At 40.2% G+C, this 19,581-nt stretch overlaps 2 protein-coding genes across 2 annotated transcripts in view; both read right to left on the minus strand.

The window, feature by feature from the left end:
• Positions 1-198: 198 nt before the first annotated feature.
• Positions 199-9,529, minus strand: LOC310735847 (uncharacterized protein). Its single transcript, XM_083559053.1, has 12 exons — positions 9,322-9,529; positions 6,470-6,595; positions 6,162-6,311; positions 5,974-6,045; positions 4,031-5,453; positions 3,296-3,346; positions 1,898-2,504; positions 1,514-1,696; positions 1,352-1,418; positions 1,125-1,246; positions 842-993; positions 199-677 (listed from the first exon to the last, which is right to left on the minus strand). The coding sequence occupies exons 1-12, from the start codon at positions 9,406-9,408 to the stop codon at positions 577-579; spliced, it is 3,141 nt and encodes a 1,046-aa protein (XP_083415179.1). The 5' UTR covers positions 9,409-9,529; the 3' UTR covers positions 199-576.
• Positions 9,530-10,996: 1,467 nt separating this feature from the next.
• The window catches only part of LOC310735980 (uncharacterized protein), a 139,632-nt gene continuing 131,047 nt past the window's right edge, over positions 10,997-19,581 (minus strand). The window contains exon 2 of the mRNA XM_083559323.1: positions 10,997-13,613. Coding sequence (XP_083415449.1) covers positions 11,854-13,050 — 1,197 coding nt within the window. The 5' untranslated portion in view covers positions 13,051-13,613 and the 3' untranslated portion in view covers positions 10,997-11,853. The remainder of the gene's footprint in view (positions 13,614-19,581) is intronic.

Genomic DNA, 19,581 nt, shown 5'->3' on the forward strand with positions numbered 1-19,581 from the left:
GCTTTAAATTTTTTTTTAATACGACCCAAAAAGGTATCGGTAGAAGTATCGGTATGGCTGAGTTTGATCCAGAAAATGAGAGAAGACAGAGGCAAAACACGACAGAAAGACTAACTAGACCCTACATAACCATACAATGCTCCATCACCAAATGTGGCAAGATTTTGGTAAAAAATTAAATACCCCAATAACCAATGCTTTTAAAAATGTTCAAGCATGATTTTTATTTCATTCAATGTAAAACAGCCTTCTTGTTTAATTCTAAATAAAAAAAAATTACTTTGTAATGTGTATTATTGATGAGAACAAATTATGGTGCGTCTTATTATTTATTTTAAACATCCTTAATGCTTGTCTGTTTTTATAAACCTTTTTTCTCTATAATGCACCCTTAAAAAGGAGTTTTGTTTTTTTTTTACTTTGATGTCAAAAACAATTAAGTTACATATAGTGTCAGTGTAAGTGCAAGCTCTTTGGGAGTTCTGAGGTAATTGCTTGGTTTGTGTCAAACATGCTCCATATTTATTGTTATCCAACCGGTCAGTTCATCCCTTCATATTCCCAGAGGACTCTGTGCTATGTCTTTAGCCCTCGCTGGGCTTGCTTCAGCAGAGTGTCAAAGTCAAGTGTGCTGTCCATGCTCCTTCTTGGGGCTGGGTTCATGTCACGATTTGAATCTGAAAAACAGATAAAGAATCCCACGTATTAGCCTTAGATTGTTTGAAGCACCCTTTGAACAATCCCAATCATGGGAATCAAAGAGTGCTATTGTATAAACACAAAAACATTACATTTTACATAACATTACATTTTTAGTACGTAGTGATGATGGTACACATACCTAAATCCAAGTAGTTTGACTGGCAGAACTGACGTCTCCCACCAAAGCAGATATCGAACGGGAGCTCGTCCGGCTGCCTTAACTTTGTCCCCTTCTCTATGGCAGCGAAAGCGTCATCTTTGTTGTAATATGTAACAAATCCATAGTTGTCCCTATTAATAGAAGATATGAAAAGAAAAACAAAATTAGTCGATCAAATATGCGCAAATACCGTGTCACCATGGCGCTGTATGGCAAAAGTACTGTTTCCAGGTTTCAGAGGTTGATAATTTGTACGTCTTACCCATGACTTCTGAAATGTACGGTACAATCCTCAATCTTCCCAAACAGTGCAAAGCGCTCCCAGAGCTCCTCCTTTGTAATAGTGCCACGTATCCTTCCCACATACACCACCCTGCGTTCTTCCTGTGGTCGTAAGATTATTGTGTGGAAAAAGCGAAAGAAAGAGTTCACACTACTACATAGTCTATACAAAGCAGGTATTAAAAGCTTTTATCAATTATTACTTACAATAGCTTTCTGCTTTGCCACCCTGTGAGGATCTTCCCCTCGGCTCAGATAATATATTTCCCTCTGCCTACAATTTCACCAGAATAATGCAATGTTAATGCAAAACAGTGGCAACAAAGCACATTAGCAATGCAGGACAAATCACAATGTTTTCACATTGACCTCTTCCAGCTGCTCCACTTCTGCCTCGGGTCTGGATGTGGAGATGGGGAGCGACTGAATGATCTGGATCTAGAGCACCGGTATCGGCGGCAGGCACGGCCTCGGATCGGAGAGGGGGAGAGTGACGGTGAACTGGAACGTGACGAGGAGCTTGAGCCTCTCTCTGAGTGCCGTGATCTGTACCTAAAATTTTAAATCATCAGATGCAGGTTTGTTATCCAAGTACTGCTATGATTCTGTGGTTATTCATGGCCATGCTCTTATTTATCATTTCTTTTAAATTTCTTTCAAAAAGGCATTGTAAAAGAAATTATTAATAAGAGCATATGCAAGGTTTTAAACACTCTTGATATTGCAAACTTAAAAAAAAAAAAAATGTATGACCTCTTTTTAGGTGGTGAACACGATGAAGCCGATGAAGAGCAGGAAGGCGAACGGGAGGATGACACTGAACTGGAGTCAGAATGATGATACCTTCTACGATAATGCCTTATCTTTGCTCTTCCTCTGGTTGGAGGACTCTGAGGACATGAACAGTGTGAATGCTTTGCTTCTTCTGCTTCTGTATATTCACCCATTCTTGTGGCCTCCAATCTGCAGGGGGAGCTCTCCGGAGACAGCAGAACAGAACCAGAGAGACGCTCGGCCTCACAAGAAGTCCTGGTATCCATGGGCATATGGCTCATTCCCTTCCTTGATTCTTTACGTCTTTTGTGCATTTGAACATCTGAAAGTGCTCTCTTTTTGCCGAGTTTGAAATCCTGAGTGATGCAGTAATCATGGTCTATAAATGCTAGAAACAGGCTAGGGGCAGAGATGGAGGATGAAGGTTGGGGCTTTAACTGAATCTTACTTAGGGGCAGTGGCTTAGGGTCAATTATTTGGATTGTTTTGCTGGGAGATGGTTTAATGACTTCGTGTTGCTTTGCTTTCCGAGTAGGGGTTAAGGGTTTCCAGACCTGATGGGGAGGAGTGGCAGGAGGAGTGAGTCCTGAAAATGTGCACAGAAATTAATTAGTGAAATTGTTCTAATCACAATCAAAGTGCAGAATCAAATCCTGTGTCACTCCTATATTAGACTCTTAGCTAGCTGATGGTGTGGAAACAATGAGTTTTAATGTCTGGACTAAAGTGACCAAAAGATGACAGAACGGTTATGTGCATGTTCTAGCACGTCAACTGTATCAATCTTTTTTTTTTTTTTTTTTTTTTGTCCCTTCATACTTTAGCATGTCTGAGCATTGGTGGTGACTGCGATTAAGAATAACAATTATATCAGCTAAAAAACAACAAATTAAAAAAGTCTGTATTTCGAACTTTTTTCCTCTTAAAATTTCACCATGGCTTCTCAGCAAGTTTTTGGACTCACTACAATGTTCTCTATTCACCTTTTCACCTCGCCATGGGAATTGTTTTCTAAACTGTACAACCACTGCCATGACAACTTCTTATCTATGTTGCCTGACAACACAAGGCAATTTGCCAGTTATGAGCTCTGTTTTCCCTAAGCTATTAAGTCATTAAAGAGTCATTGCAGGCAAGATTATTGCATGAAGGAAATCGAACACAAATTTCTTAGCAGTTAAAATAGGATTTAATGACTGGTTTTATAGCAGTAGAGAGAAATCAAGCACCAGTGTAGATACGTACACTCTGCAGTAAATATTGCAGGCATAAAGCGAATGGGATTTTGTGCACAACACATAATACTACCAATACACATACACAAAAGGCAACTATTATCAACATCATTTATTTTTAGTAAGGCTTTTGGGCACTTACCCTGTGTCTCAAATTGCTCCAGAAGGCTGGTTACATCAGTAGCCTCTATTCCTAAGCAAGGAGAAAAATGTACACAATTTGCCTGCTTCTACTGTTTATTTGACTTTAGACTACATTATTTATTCTTAGATTATTAATAGTGGTACTTATATTGACATTTTCATATTGAATAGGCCTTAACACCTAGGAACATGATTAAATAGCAAATACAACGTTCAACTTTACTCATATTGTGTGCCCTCAAATTGTCCAAAAATCATCAGAATATCATCGACACATCAGTGTGCATAATCCAATAATTTTTACTGCATGCCATAAAAATTGTGCACTGTCTGCTTGATCTTGAGACATGCAAGAGGTCAAACATTACACTGTTTTACCTTTGGCCAATCATGAATATGGGTGTTTGATAAGAAAAGAGAAAAATTGGCAACATAGTGGAATATTTGGCCAGTTGCTTTAAGATTTTTATGAAAAGTATAACTTTTATACTATAACTTTGTACTTGAGTAACTCTTTGTAGTTGATAACGTTATTAACCTAGTAGACATGTAAACTTACAGTGAGCGTGCAAAGAGAATGAGCAAAGAGAATGATCTTAAACAAATTGTTTAAGATGAAACCAAATGTCTGAGTGAGTGTCTATTGGATAGTTATCTTTCCACTTATACATTATATACATTTGTGCACCTGTCCACTTATTATACAAACATACTGAAGCCCAAGTCTACCTACCTATTTCTCCAGTAGATTCTTGTCTTTTCTTCTCTGTAGAGTGGTTTGACACTGGTATCTGCACTGGAGGTAGACTTCCCTGTAATACTTGCACTGGTATAACTGTCATAGGTGAGGATGGAGCAGAAATGTTGGTTTTAACATTTCCAGGAATTGTAAAGGAACATGCTGTCTTCCTAAGTTTAGCACCTGGGGTATCTCCAGGTGAAACCATCGCTGGCTGTTCTTGAGTAACAAAACTGGTCTGTTTCTGAAGGTTCGAGCTCTGCACTACTGAGGGATTTGTCCAGTCAGCCTGAAACTTGCCATTTTCCTGTTGCATAACCTTTTGTTTCTCAGACAGAGGTGGTGAGGGCATTGCTTCTGGTTGGAGAGACACAATGACAGGGTTTGGTGGGTCAACAGCTTGCACAGGCTTTCTAAATAATGCGTTTTGTTTTGGGAATGATTTCAGGGGTGGGTGAAGATTTCTTCTGGACCTGGCCACTAGTTCTGGGGTTGAGGTCTTGGCGTTAGAAGGTAGAGCTTGAACATTAACCTGAGAAGAATTGTAACCTGGTATACAAGGAATGGGAGCAAGCTCTTTTGGGGTTTCGGATACTGAAGGCCACTTGGTTCTGTAGTCTGTTTTTCTTTCTTCCTTTGGAAGCATCTTCTGTCGAAGAAGACGGTACTCCTGAAGGCTGAGGGTTTTGAGTTTTGTGTTGACGTTTTGAGGAGGAGTCTTCACTGCTAACTCAGTCACGTTATCACTTAATGGTAAGGTTTGGAAATCACAATTTGCGATTTTGAGGTCATCCGTGTGGTCTGCTGACAACAAGGCATCTGGGACATTAGCTTCATGTGCTTCATCTTCAATCTGATACATATGAATAGATGCTATGTCAGTGGCAAATCTCACTTTCTTCTTCATCCTCCCAGAACAACCTGCCTTAGCAGTTACACTTTGAGCAGCATTAACTTCCTCCTCCTTTTGTTTTCCAAAGCTTGGTGAGCATATCTTCAGTATCTCCTCCTGACACACAGGACTTTGTGGATTAGGAACTTTCTGTTCTAAATCAAGATCATAGGTAGCGTTCCCCAAATGCATACCATCTGTTTCATCATCACCCACAACATCCACAAAAACATCCTCCTCTTGGAGCTCCTCAACATTCCTGAGACGTTCTTTCTTATCTGCGACTACCCTGAGGCTGTATGGATGCATGTGCCTGACCAAATCTACCAGTGATACAGTTACAAATCCGTCCTGCTGCTCATCCTCATACAGTTCTTGGTCAGACTCTATTCGGAAGATTCGGATGGGACGTCTTCTAGTCTCACTGATGTCCTCATCCTCACCATCACTTCTTTGTACAGTAGTCACCTGAGTCCTGCGATGGAGCCTTGGTCTCAGCTGCCTGTCTGAATGCAGGCTTTCTGCCTGTTTAAAAATCAAATACAGTACAACTTAACCATCTACAATATACAGATTAAATTGTAAATGTAATCAGCTGAGACGTGTTTGGTTTCTGACATCCGTGTCTGTAGTTTTGCTCTGGAATTAAGGGCTACATATGTAACTTTAAATCTGTTTAAATAGCATTTTGATTATATCAAAATCTGTTATGTCACACAGATTTGCTAAAGTGAACTTTGGACTCAATATGTCCTACTATATCCTACACACAAGAACAAAACTTCACCTTGTAGATAACAGGAATTACTTTCTTTCTTAATACAGGTTGGTATCTTACTCAAGTTTTAAGGCAGAATTGTACTGAAATATAGTCATAATAATAGTCTTTGAACATCAAACATGTAATCACAACATGTAAAAACAAGTGGACAAATTCATCAGTTTTATTTTTCACTAACTACTGCTGTTTCTAAAAGATCTTAACATTATTATATGGGTAGTGACAATAAACCATGCACTCGATAAATTAAATGTACATTCTTACTTTTGAATTTGAGGATGTAAAGGATCTAGTGACCTGAGGAGCTGCTTCTCTGTCCAGACAATGCAACCTCACCTGTAATGAGACACAAAAGCAATTAAGAGAAAAAAAGGAAGAAAGGCACACCTTAAATTATGTAATGCATTTAAAAAAAAAATATATGTCTGCAATGAAAAACTTGAAACACTTACTCTAGATTCTTGGGATTGTTGACCCATAAAAAGCTTTGAGTCAGGAAGCGTGTCAAAGGGGGACAGAGTGTCTTCGATCACACTGTCCAACATCTCAGAGAATGCGGATAACAGCGATGCTTCACTTTCCTCATCTATCTGGATTTTCACCTTAAAAATTGACATTCAATTATTTAAAAGGTCATGCATTCTTTCCCAACAACTGACGAAAGATCATGGGGAAAGGACACAAATCACCAGTATAAACATGTTTTGCATCAAGAGATATTTTGTGTGTTAAACAGTATGCAAAACATCTTTTTTCTCACCTCTTCAGCAGATGAATTTTCAAAGATGGATAGAATAGAAGGTTCCAGGCTGCTCTGAAATGTACTTGAGGTACTGCCCAAAGCATCATGATCAAAATCAAGGGTATGGCTTTTTGGAGATTCACCCTTCAATAAAAATGGAAAAAATGAGCACAATTGAAAGTCCTAAGAGCTGGGCAATATAATATATTGATGATGTAGTAAATAGTTTTACAATATACTTCTCTGTGATCTCTTATGTATGATTGGGGAACTACATTTTTTTATAGACTTTTTTAATGTTTATTTTTTAAGCACTAAACCATTAAACTAAGACCTTTTAATGCAACACTATTTTTTGTTGCCAGTTTATCATCACAATAAACTTTATGTACTGTATTTCTAAAGCACATCCAGCTCCACCACCAATCCAAGAGCCACCACTCCCAATCCACCCCAAACATCCCATTTATCTAAAGCACCTACTTCCCTTTTCATGCCCATTACTTTGTGTTACTTCACTTAGTTCTAATTCTACATTGTGATATCATTTGCTTGTCTAACTTTTACTCCATCTTAATTTGGATCATTTTAAAAAGATTTTACTCACAGCCACATGATCCTGAGGTCATGGCAGGTTTTACTGTGTATTAACTAAAACATTACATGTTGCAAAAATGCTGTGCTCGGTTTCTCATTTCATCTCATTTAAATCTACTCAGCTTTGCTCAAGTCGCTAGCATTACACAAACAATTTTTGACAAAAGAAACCTGAAAACACAAAAGAAAACTTGCATGTACTGTCATTATATATTATGAATATCCACACTTTTTTACTTTTCACTAATTATCTCCATTTTTATTATCTCTATTTTCTAGCCATAAAGATAAATGTTAAAACAAACTAAACAAAAAAAGTAAAAATGATGCGTCAAGTCAAAAGCATGACTAAATTGAACCATAAATCCTTTGAGAAAGAACATTAACACAGGAAAAGCAGGTTGTGTGACTTAACGAATAACTAATGACACTACTGTGTGTGATTAACGCAATGACAATAGGATGTCAAACAACTGATTTCACGGCAGTTTGTGTATGAACTAAACAAGAACCTCTAATACAACCTACATATCAAATGCTTTCCATGTTTAGCTGTGATTTTCATTGGGAGTGACGAGGATAGAAAAGATTAGAAATGAGTTCATTAAAGGGACCGCACAGCTGGAGGTAGCAGAGCTGAAGATGTTAAGGTTTTCGTTGGGAGTGACGAGGATGGACAGGATTAGAAATGCGTTTATTAGAGGGACTGCGCATGTAGGACGTTTTGCGGACAAGGTGGGGGAGGCGAGATTGAGATGGTTTGGACATGTGCAGAGGAGGGACATGGGGTATATTGGTAGGAGAATGCTGAGGATGGAGCCACCAGGAAGGAGAAAAAGAGGAAGATCAAGAAGGAGGTTTATGGATGTGGTGAAGGAAGACAAGCAGGTAGTTGGGTTGAAAGAGGCAGATGTAGAGGACAAGGGGGTATGGAGACGGATGATCCACTGTGGCGACCCTTAATAGGAGAAGCCTGAAGAAGAAGAGGAAGAGGGACCACACAGGTAAGACATTTTGAAGTCAAGGTGAGAGAAGCATTATTGAGATGATTTGGTCATGTGCAGGGGAAGGACATGTTTTTTTATCAATAGAAGATTGCTAAGGATGGAGCCACCAGGCAGGAGGAAAAGAGGAAGGCCAAGGAGGAGGTTTATGGGTGTGATGAGGGTTGGTTTGAAAGAGGCAGATGTAAAGGACAGAGTGATAGAGAGGGATGATCAGGATCAGCTGAAAGAAGTAGAAGTCATAAAGAAAAATTAACCCATTTTTATTGACTCTCATTCTGAGTGACAGCTACAGTTGGAGCGTCCAGTGACGTTATTTAACTTTATGCAAATTAAAACCGACTTGGTGTTGAAACACCAATGGGAGTGAAGACGATAGAGCGCACCTGACACGTCTACTGCCTTGCTGTCAAACGTTTAAACGTTAATAGCGCCACCCACTGATAACGGTAGGAACACCCATCAAGATTATGATCTGGTGATTGATTTCATAATAGGATATTATTTTATCTATTTTATTATTAGTTTTCTTTTTTATTTAGCATTTTAAAAAAAAGTATAAAATCAGAATAAGGAAATGTAAAAGTGCTACAAGTGTATGTTGACCTGATCTAGATTTTAATGAACTTTTTTGGTATTCTGTGCTTGAAATATTTAAAATATATCTATATTAATATCTAAAATAGCAATATTTCACTTACAATAAAACATGTATGTATATGTATACATATATGTAATTGTAACATAAACGTCATCTATTTGAAAGACACTGGACAAATATTCTCATATAGGGAACACAATGTACAGATATTTTAAGGTTCCAGGTGATTTAGCATGTGTGGGACTCGTGCAAATTATTTAGATGATATATTTTGGGTTTTTTTTTTTATGGGGTATAAATTAGGCATGCACTGTAAAGTGTGAAGTTGATTGACCGGCACTCTGCTCCACACGGCGACACCTTTCCGGTTTGCTGCGTGCGTGACGCCACCTTATGATCTACTACACTACCTTTAGTTCATACAATCTCCATCTCTGTGCCTTTTCACTACTGCCCACGCAACACGTTGAAATAAATAAAAAATATTCCGATATCAGCTGATATTTAATACAAGCTCATTTGAAGGATGAAAGAAACCAGTTTAACTGTAAGTTCACGTCCACGTGGCCCACGTCCACGTTTACACTGAGCCAAGACATTAACGTATATAAATGGCCATAACGATTGCCTTCTGTCATATATATTGTTAGAACTTAATTTAATCGAACCTGAAGGTCCTGAAAAGCTTCTGGTGTTGGGAAGTCGGTGAAACCGGTGTTTAAATTCCTCCGTCTGTGGCCATGCGGCGCCGCCATGTTGAAATTTACCCCGCATGGACTGTTTTTTCTATTTTTTTCTCCACCTGCATTCAGAGTAATTCCGCGTTCTGCCCGGGGCGTTCGAACTCACGAGCTGGTTGCTGATTGGACAGTGACAGTGTCAGTTTAGTGTATTGCTGACGATTATAGACTTTAAGCCAATCATAAAAGGGAGGTGGGATTTATACGGAGTTGGGTGGGAAGGAAAAATATTGCAAGCGCACGAGAAGACACGTGGTACGAGTTTCCCGGGAAAAGATTCATGCCGGCTATGAGGACATTTTGTACTCTTGTAATTTGCAGAGTGTCGCCCTTTACAGAGTCCACTGACCTTACTTTCGGAATCAAAACTTTAATTTTATTACCTACATGAATACACAGTTATGCGGCGCCGATATTTAACGAAAATATGTAAATTGTCGTACCCGGACAGTTTAAGGTGACACCTAGTGGCCGAACGCCACATATACAATACGGTACAAAGTTGCTGGATATCATTAAAATGTTTATTAAAATCTTTAAATCTCAAGAATAAATGCAATTACTAAAGCAAGCAAAAAAAATTCAAAATAAAAAATAAACACAATTCAACAAGTCTCCATGCACTGCGGCGCCCACATACATCATCTCTAGCAGAAGCAGTATTACCCTCATAAAATGAAATTTTTCATGCATTTTGAAATTAAGGCAAATTGTGAGTTTTTTGCAAACTCAACAGGAAAGAAAATGCAAAAGTATACAACAACTCTTTTGGCTGACTTTTCATCATGATGTCCAGCTTTTTTGAAAAGTGCATCTTAAAATCCATTTTTTCTCCTTTGTCATTCATTGTAAAATCAAACAGCTATTACACTGATGCGGTTTGCAAGCTGTAACTAGTACTCTCTCTGACTATCCAATCAAAGGATGTGAAAATGATTGTATGCCTGCTAGATGGCCCCAGTGTTGCTAGCTCGAAATCTAAATGGTTAAAGCAACAGCTCCAAGCAACATGCACTTTATGCTACAGGTGCCCTGGCAGCATGTAATGTGAAAGCTGAAATATGATTGGATAGAAACAGACACCCAGGAAAGCAGCACAACCAAAAGTAAAGCTATGAAGTGACTTCTTCTTCTTCTTCTTTCGGCTGCTCCCATTAGGGGTCGCCACAGCGGATCATCTGTCTCCATACCACCTTGTCCTCTACATCTGCCTCTTTTACACCAACTACCTGCATGTCTTCCCTCACCACATCCATAAACCTCCTCCTTGGCCTTCCTCTTTTCCTCCTACCTGGTGGCTTCATCCTCAGCATTCTTCTACCAATATAATTCATGTCCCTCCTCTGCACATGTCCAAACCCTCTAATAAACTCATTTCTAATCTTATCCATCCTCGTCACTCCCAACGAAAACCTCAACATCTTCAGCTCTGCTACCTCCAGCTCCACCTCCTGTCTTTTACTCAAAGCCACTGTCTCTAATCCATACAACATCGCAGGTCTCACCACAGACCTATAAACTTTCCCTTTCATTTTTGCAGATACCCTATTATCACAAATCACTCCTGTCACTCTTCTTCACCCACTCCACCCTGCCTGCACTCTTTTCTTCACTTCTCTAACACACTCACCATTACTTTGCACTGTTGACCCCCAGGTACCTGAACTCCTCCACCTTCTCCAGCTCTTCTCCCTGCAACTGCACAACTCCACTGCCCTCCCTCTCATTCACACACATGTATTCTGTCTTACTCCTACTGAGTTTCATTCCCCTTCTCTCCAGCGCATATCTCCACCTCTCCAGGCTCTTCTCAACCTGCTCCCTACTCTCACAACAAATCACAATATCATCCGCAAACATCATAGTCCAGGGAGACTCCTGTCTGACCTTGTCCGTCAACCTGTCCATCACCACTGCAAACAGGAAAGGGCTCAGGGCCGATCCTTGATGCAGTCCAACCTTCACCCTGAACCAGTCTGTCGTTCCTACTGCACACTTCACTGCCGTCACACTGTCCTCATACATGTCCTGCACCACCCTCACATACTTCTCTGACACACCTGACTTCCTCATACAATACTACAACTCCTCTCTTGGCACCCTGTCGTACGCCTTCTCTAAATCCACAAATACACAATGCAATTCCTTCTGTCCTTCTCTATACTTCTCCATCAACATTCTTAAAGCAAATAAGGCATCTGTGGTGCTTTTCCTCGGCATGAAACCATACTGTTGCTCACAGATGGTCACCTCTTCTCTCAGCCTGGCTTCCACTACTCTTTCCCATAACTTCATGGTGTGACTGATCAACTTAATTCCCCTGTAGTTACTGCAAGACTGCACATCTCTTTTATGCTTAAAGATCGGTACCAGCACACTTTTTCTCCATTCCTCAGGCATCTTCTCACCTTCCAAAATCCTGTTAAACAATCTGGTCAAAAACTCCACTGCCATCTCTCCTCAACATCTCCACGCTTCTACCGGTATGTCATCTGGTCCAACCGACTTTCCACTCTTCATCCTCTTAATCGCTGCTCTCACTTCCTCCTTACTAATCCTATCCACTTCCTGCTTCACCAACTCCACATCATCCAACCTTCTCTCTCTCTGATTTTCCTCATTCATCAGCTGCTCAAAATACTCCCTCCACCTTCTCAACACACTCTCCTCACTAGTCAACACATTTTCCTCTCCATCCTTTACTGCTCTAACTTGCAGTACATCCTTCCCAGCTCGGTCCCTCTGCCTGGCCAATCGGTACAAATCCTTTTCTTCTTCCTTAGTGTCCAACCTCTCATACCGCTCCTCATATGCCTTTTCCTTGGCTTTCGCCACATCCCTCTTAACCTGCTGCCACATCTCCTTGTACTCCTGCCTACTTTTCTCATCACTCTGTCTATCCCACTTCTGTTTTGCCAACCTCTTTCTCCTTATGCTCTCCTGCACTTCCTCATTCCACCACCACGTCTCCTTGTCTTGCTTTCTATTTCCAGATGTTACACCAAGTACTTTTCTAGCTGCCTCCATCATCACTCCTGCAGTAGTTGCCCAATCATCCAACACCTCCTTAACACCACTGAGCCTCTGTCTGACCTCTTCCCTGAACCTCACACTACACTCTTCCTCCTTCAGTTTCCACCATCTTATTCTTCTTTCAGTCCTCACTCTCCTCCTCTTCTTCTTCGCCTCCAAAACCATCCTACAGACCACCATCCGATGCTGTCTAGCTACACTGTCCCCTGCCAACACCTTACAGTCTCCAATCTCCTTTAGGTTGCATCTCCTGCATAGCACATAGTCCACCTGTGTGCACCTTCCTACACTCTTATACGTCACCCTATGATCCTTCTTCTTCTTAAAATAAGTGTTCACCACTGCCATTTCCATCCTTTTAGCAAAATCCACCACCATCTGCCCTTCCACATTCCTCTCCTTAAAACCATACCTACCCATCACCTCCTCATCACCTCTGTTCCCTTCACCTACATGCCCATTAAAGTCTGCCCCAATCACCAATCGTTCTTTCCTACGTACACCATCTACCACTTCATCTAATCTCCAGAATCTTTCCTTCTCCTCCATCTCACAGCCAATTTGTGGAGCATAGGTACTGATGACATTTATCATCATCCCTTCAACTTCCACCTTCACGATCATCACCCTATCAGAAAGTCTCTTTACCTCCACTACACTCTTACTGTACTCTTCCTTCAGAATCACCCCTACACCATTTCTCTTTCCATCCACACCATGATAAAACAGTTTAAATCCACCTCTAATGTTCCTGGCCTTACTCCCTTCCTACTTGGTCTCCTGAACACACAGCATATATACTTTTCTCCTCTCCATCATATCAGCTACCTCTCTCCCTTTACCCATCATAGTACCAACATTTAAAGTTCCAACCCGAACCTCCACTCTCCTACACTGCTCCTTTCCCTGCCGTCTCTGTAGACGTCTTACTCCTCTCCTTCTCCTCCTTCGGCCAACAGTAGCCCAATTTCCACTGGTAACCTGTCGGCTAACGATACCTGTGGCGGTCGTTGTTAACCCGGGCCTCGACCGATCCGGTATGAAATTCTCATTTGTGATCCGCATATTTGATTTGGCACATGTTTTACGCTGGATGCCCTTCCTAACGCAACCCTCCCCATTTACCCGGGCTTGGGACCGGCACTAAGAGTGCACTGGCTTGTGCATCCATAATGGCTGGGTTAAAGCTATGAAGTGACTATTGGGAATAATTTAATACTTTTTAATGGAAAAAAGATATAAAAACACAAGCCAGTGATTCTGGTAGTGTTTAGGCCAGTAGAAAAGACCTTGCTGGCCCTGACGGTCTGCCAATGATATTTTGCGCATTACTTATTATAGTATGTAAGTTTCATATTTAAGCAACGGATTGCTATTATTTTGTAACAATTTTTAGTTTTAGATCATATTACTGAAATCGATCAAATAGATCACTATATCAGTCAGTTAATTCTTTTTAGTATTATTATAATACTTTTTTTTAATTATTATTTTCAGTAAAAACTTCATGAGATGGTAAAACAGACTTGCAGAGATGCCAGGCTATCTAACACACTCTCTCACACTCTCTCGCACTTAAGGACAATTTACAGTAGATAATCTGCTTATTTTCATGTTATTGAAAGGTGAGAGGAAATTGGAGAACCTGGAGAAATTCCACTAAGATGGGGAAGAACATGTGAAACTTCACACAGTCTGTAAACTAAAACCACGATCAAACTGAATCTGTGAGGTGGTAAAGGTATAATTGCATATTTCTCGCAAACATTTTTATGTTGCATAACTACTGAGATATCATCACTCTGTGCTGAACATACAGGCCCAGAGTTGCACATCTTTTTCATTCAGCAAATGCTTTTATGCAGAAAGACTTCAGTTAAAAGTTTAGGGACCTTTAATTAAGGTGACAGCAGTCATTCACTTGCAGTCCTGGGATTTAAACTCACAATCTTTCGATCACTAGCTCAGAGCCACTGAATCTCAATTGCTCACTTAAAAGTAGAAAATCAATATAAATTATGTACACTGTTTCAGCGATAAACTGTTGGTGACTATACTGAATAGCCATCTTTGTAATTCTTCCTGATTAAGCACTGTTGTATCAACTGCCTTCTTGGGTAAATGCAAACAGAACAAGAAAATTAACAGTGTATAGTGTAAGTCATTAGTAACCTACTATATGTACAGTATCTCACAAAAGTGAGTACACCCCTCATATTTCAACAACCACTTTAGTATAGCTTCCCAAATGACAATACTATAGAAATTAAACTTGGATATATTTAAGTCAATGTGCAGATTGTATTGCAGTATAGATTTACTGTGCTCTGAAAATAACTTAACATACAGCCATTATTGTCAGAAAAGCTGGTAACAAAATTGAGTACACACTAAATGAACATGTCAAATCTGTGTACAAAATATCAATATCTTGTGTGAGCACCATTGCTATCTATCACTGCCTTAATCCTCCTGGGCATAGAATTCACCAGAGCTGCACAGGTTGTTGCTGGGATCCTCCTTCACTAACTCACTTAACACATAATGACATCATGGTGCTGCTGGATGTTAGACACATGGCGCTTCTCCACCTTCCACTTGAGGATGCCCCATAGGTGCTCAATAGGGTTCAGGTTTGGATAAATACTAGGCCACTCCATCACCTACACCTTCAGCTTCCTCAGCAAGGCAGTTGTCATCTTAATGGTGTGTTTTGGGTCATTATTATGTTGAAAAACTGCCGTTCGGCCCAGTTTCTCAAGAGAGGGCATCATGTTCTGCTACAGAATGTCAGAGTACATGTTGGAATCCATGTTTCCCTCAATAAACAGCAGCTCCCCAGTACTAGCAGCACTCATGCAGCCTCAGACCATGATGCTACCACTATCATGCTTGACTGTAGGCAAGACCCAGTTTTCTGGGTACTTCTCACCAGGGCGTCGCCACACATGCCGGACACCATCTGAGGCAAACAACTTTATCTTAGTCTCCTCAGACTGCAGGACATGGTTCCAGTAATTCTTGCTTTAGGACAGGTTGCCTTCAGCAAATTGTTTGTGGGCTTTCTTGTGAGCCAGCTTCAGAAGAGGCTTCCTACTGGGACGACGGCCTAAATTCAGCTTTTGTACCTGATGCACAGCATGAGGACTCAACTTCTTTGATCGACCCTTGTGAGTCCTGTTCCGAGTGGAACCCATTTCGGAAAACCTTTGTATGACACTGTCCACCGTACTGTAACTCAGTTTCAGGGTGTTATCGATCTTCATAATAGCCTAGGGCATCTTTGTGGAGATCAACAATTCTAATTCTCAAATCCTCAGAGAGTTATTTGCATGAGTTGCCATGTTGAACATCAAGTGGTCAGTATGAGAGAATCGTACTCAAAGCACCAAATTTTAACTGTTTTAATGCAAGATACACAAATTTGTATGGTCCTGTCAAGCAGACAAAAACATTAACATGATAAATAGGACATGTGGCTATGCATGATTAAACAATGTACAGCTGTTATCACTTTGGGTGTACCCACTTTTGTTGGCAGCTATTTTGACAATAATGGCTGTATGTTGAGTTATTTTTAGAAGACAGTAAATCTATACTGCACTACAAGCTGCACATTGACTACTATAAAATAGATCCAAGTTTAATTTATATAGTATTGTCCCTTGAGAAGATATACTAAAATGGTTGCTGAAATATGAGGGTGTACTCACTTTTGTGAGATACTGTAGGTGTTTCTATAATGAAATTGCTTCTTCCCACAAACATTCATTCACATTTGGTCCTATGATTAAATATCTATCATTTAAGTTAGGTCAAAGGAATTCTCAAGCATATTTACCACAGAAAATCATTCCAACAAAGAAGCTGGAATGATTTTAAATTCACAGGTGTGCCAGGTGTAACAAGAGTTAATTTGTGACATTTCTTGCCTTCTTAATGTGTTTTAGACCCTCAGATGTCTTGTGCAGAGGAAAGGGTAAGTACAGAGTCAATAGCCAAATTTGTGCTACTATAGGTACTGTACAAATCTATTTTACTGTTAAGTAAAGAGAAAAGACAGTCTATCATTGCTTTAAGAAATAAAGGTCAGTCAGTCTGAAAAATCTCAAGAAATTTAAATGTATTCCCTAGTGTAGTCTCCAAAGCCATCAAACACTATGATGAAACAGTTCTTACGAGGACCATTCCATGAAAGGAAGACCAAGAGCTACCTCTGCTGCGAGGGATAAGTTCATTAGCACCAGAAATTGTTGATTTACATAAATGCTTATTGGAGTTTAAATGGCAGACAAATTTCAAAATCCATTGTTCAGAGGAGACATGTTACTCAGGCCTCCATGGTCAAAATGTGGCAAAGACATAATTACTTTAAAAGAACAACAAGCAGAGGAGACTTTCTTGGGCTAAGAAACACATGGAATGGACATTAGATCAGTGGAAAACTGTCCTTTGGTCTGATAAATCCAAATATGATGTTTCAGGTTTTAACCAACGTGTATTTGTTAGCCATGTCTTTGTTAGAGGGTGAATGAACAGTTACTGAATGTGAAGCATGGAAGAGGAGGTGTGATGATGAGGGTGTGCTTTGCTGGTGACACTTTTGGTGATTTAGTCGAAATTGTCTACCACAGCATTTTGCAGCAACATGCCATCCCAATTGGTTTACACTTAGTAGAACCATCATTTGTTTTCCAACAGGGCAATAACCTCAAACACACCTGTACATTATGTAAGATCTATTTGTTCAAGAAGGAGAGTGATGGAGTGCTGCATCAGATGAACTGGCCTCTACTAACACCTGATCTAAATCCAGTTGAAATGATTTGTAATGAGTTGTACAGAAGGGTGAAGGAAACCCAGCCGACAAGCACTCAACATCACTGGGAACTCCTCAAAATTGTTGAAAAACCATTCCAGGTGATTGCCTTATGAGGCTGACTGAGAAAATGTCGAGTGTACAAAGCTGTAACCTAAGCAAAAATTGGCTACTTTGAAGAATTAAAAATATAAAACATATTCTGGGTTATTTAACTTCTTTTTCTTCTTTCGGCTTCTCCCATTAAGGGTCGCCACAGCGGATCATCTGCCTCCATACCCCCCTGTCCCCTACACCTGCCTCTTTCAACCCAACTACCTACATGTCTTCCCTCACTACATCCATAAACCTTCTGCTTGGCCTTCCTCTTTTCCTCCCTCCTGGTGGCCCCATCCTCAGCATTCTCCTACTGATATACCCCATGTCCCCCCTCTGCACATGTCCAAACCATCTCAATCATGCCCCCCTCACCTTGTCTCCAAAATGTCCTACATGCACTGTCCCTCTAATAAACTAATTTCTAATACTGTCCATTCTCATCACTTCAACAAAAACCTCAACATCTTCAGCTCTGCTGTCCTATAAACTTTTCCTTTCACTCTTGCAGATACCCTTCTATCACAAATCACTCCTGCCACTCTTCTCCACCCACTCCACCCTGCCTGCACTCTTTTCTTCACTTCTCTAACACACTCTTCATTACTTCGTACTGTTGATCCCAGGTATCTAAACTCCTCCACCTTCACCACCTCTTCATCTGCAACCACACCACTCCACTGCCCTCCCTCTCATTCACACACACATGTACTTACTCCTACTGACTTTCATTCCCCTTCTCTCCAGGCTCTTCTCAACCTGCTCCCTACTCTCAATACAAATATCAATATCACCCTTACATACTTCTCTGACTTCCTCAATATACCACAACTCCTTTCTCGGCACACTGTCATACGCTTTCTGTAAATCCACAAACACACAATGCAACTCCTTCTGACCTTCTCTATATTTCACCATCAACATTCTCAAAGCAAATAATGTGTCTGTGGTGCTCTTTTTTTTTGGCACAAAACCATACTGTTGCTCACAGATGGTCACCTCTTCCCTAAGCCTGGCTTCCACTACTCTTTCCCATAACTTTATGGTGTGACTGATGAACTTTATACCCCTGTAGTTACGGCAGGTCTGTACATCTCCCTTATTCTTACAGCACACTCCTTCTCCATTCCTCAGGCATCCTCTCCCCTGTCAAAATCTTGTTAAACAATCTTGCTAAAAACACCACTGCCATCTCTCCTAAACATCTCCATGCTTCTACCGGTATGTCATGATCATACCGACTTTCCACTCTTCATCCTCTTAATCGCTGCTCTCACTTACTCCTTACTAATCCTATTCACTTCCTGCTTCACCATCTCCACACCATCCAACCTTCTCGCTCTCTCATTTTTTTCATTCATTAATTTGGGTTATTTGACAATTTTTCTTTTAATATATATAGTCACACAAGGAGTGTATATGTTGTTTTTTCCTCTTTACAGCTAATCCAAATTTTAAATGGACAGATTCAATTTGCATGAAGGATGTGTATTTTTATTTCAACATTCTATAAATTGTTAAAAAGTTATTATGCACTTACTGTACTAGCAGGTTTCTGTTCTATTTTCAGCACACCAAAAAATTTCAAATATTTTTTTGTTGTGATTGAACATACAGTGCATTATAGATGAAGCAGATATTGAGTCGAGATTATATAAATGAAATGTGGAGTATTGCTTTAATTAAGGCAATTGATTCAAGGCAGGCAGTAACCATGAAATTTTATATTACTGATTACATTAATGAGACATTACGGGTAAACAGTTATTTTGCCTCCTCTTTCAAGGCAGGATACATAAAATCCGTACATCAGCCCTATCAAATTTTCCTTTGCTTCAATGTGCTTCTTGCTCTCCCTCTTATTCTGATGTCCTCCCCCTGCCACTCTCTTTCTGGCTCCACATCTTGAAACACACACTGTTTGAAATGGGGCCAGAGTGTGTTCAGAGACAGGAGGGAGCCTTGTGAAAGTGGGTCACCTTCCAGCTCTATCCGGACTCCCTGCCATTCTGCTGATAGTCTCTCCTGAGAGGTCTCCATTATCTATGCACACACACACACACACACACACACACACACACACACACACACACACACACACACACACACACACACACACATAAAGTATAGCGACTTTGTTTAAATATCAGATACATTCAAGCTCTAAGGCCCTCTTTACTTTCTCTCCATCTCTACACTCAGTCTTGGCTTTCTCTGTGCTTTTTTCCTGTCTATCACCA

Source organism: Silurus aristotelis, assembly GCF_946808225.1.
Source record: "Silurus aristotelis genome assembly, chromosome: 13".
NCBI classification, from domain to species: domain Eukaryota; kingdom Metazoa; phylum Chordata; class Actinopteri; order Siluriformes; family Siluridae; genus Silurus; species Silurus aristotelis.

Bases quoted from the DNA above. Each gene is read 5' to 3' on its own strand.
- LOC310735847 (XM_083559053.1), bottom strand. From the start codon at position 9,408: ATGGCGGCGCCGCATGGCCACAGACGGAGGAATTTAAACACCGGTTTC. The intron at 6,596-9,321 runs GTTCGATTAAAT...TTTTTATTGAAG, and splicing joins AAGCTTTTCAGGACCTTCAG to GGTGAATCTCCAAAAAGCCA. The intron at 5,454-5,973 runs GTAAGAATGTAC...ATTTTTAAACAG, and splicing joins TTACATCCTCAAATTCAAAA to GCAGAAAGCCTGCATTCAGA.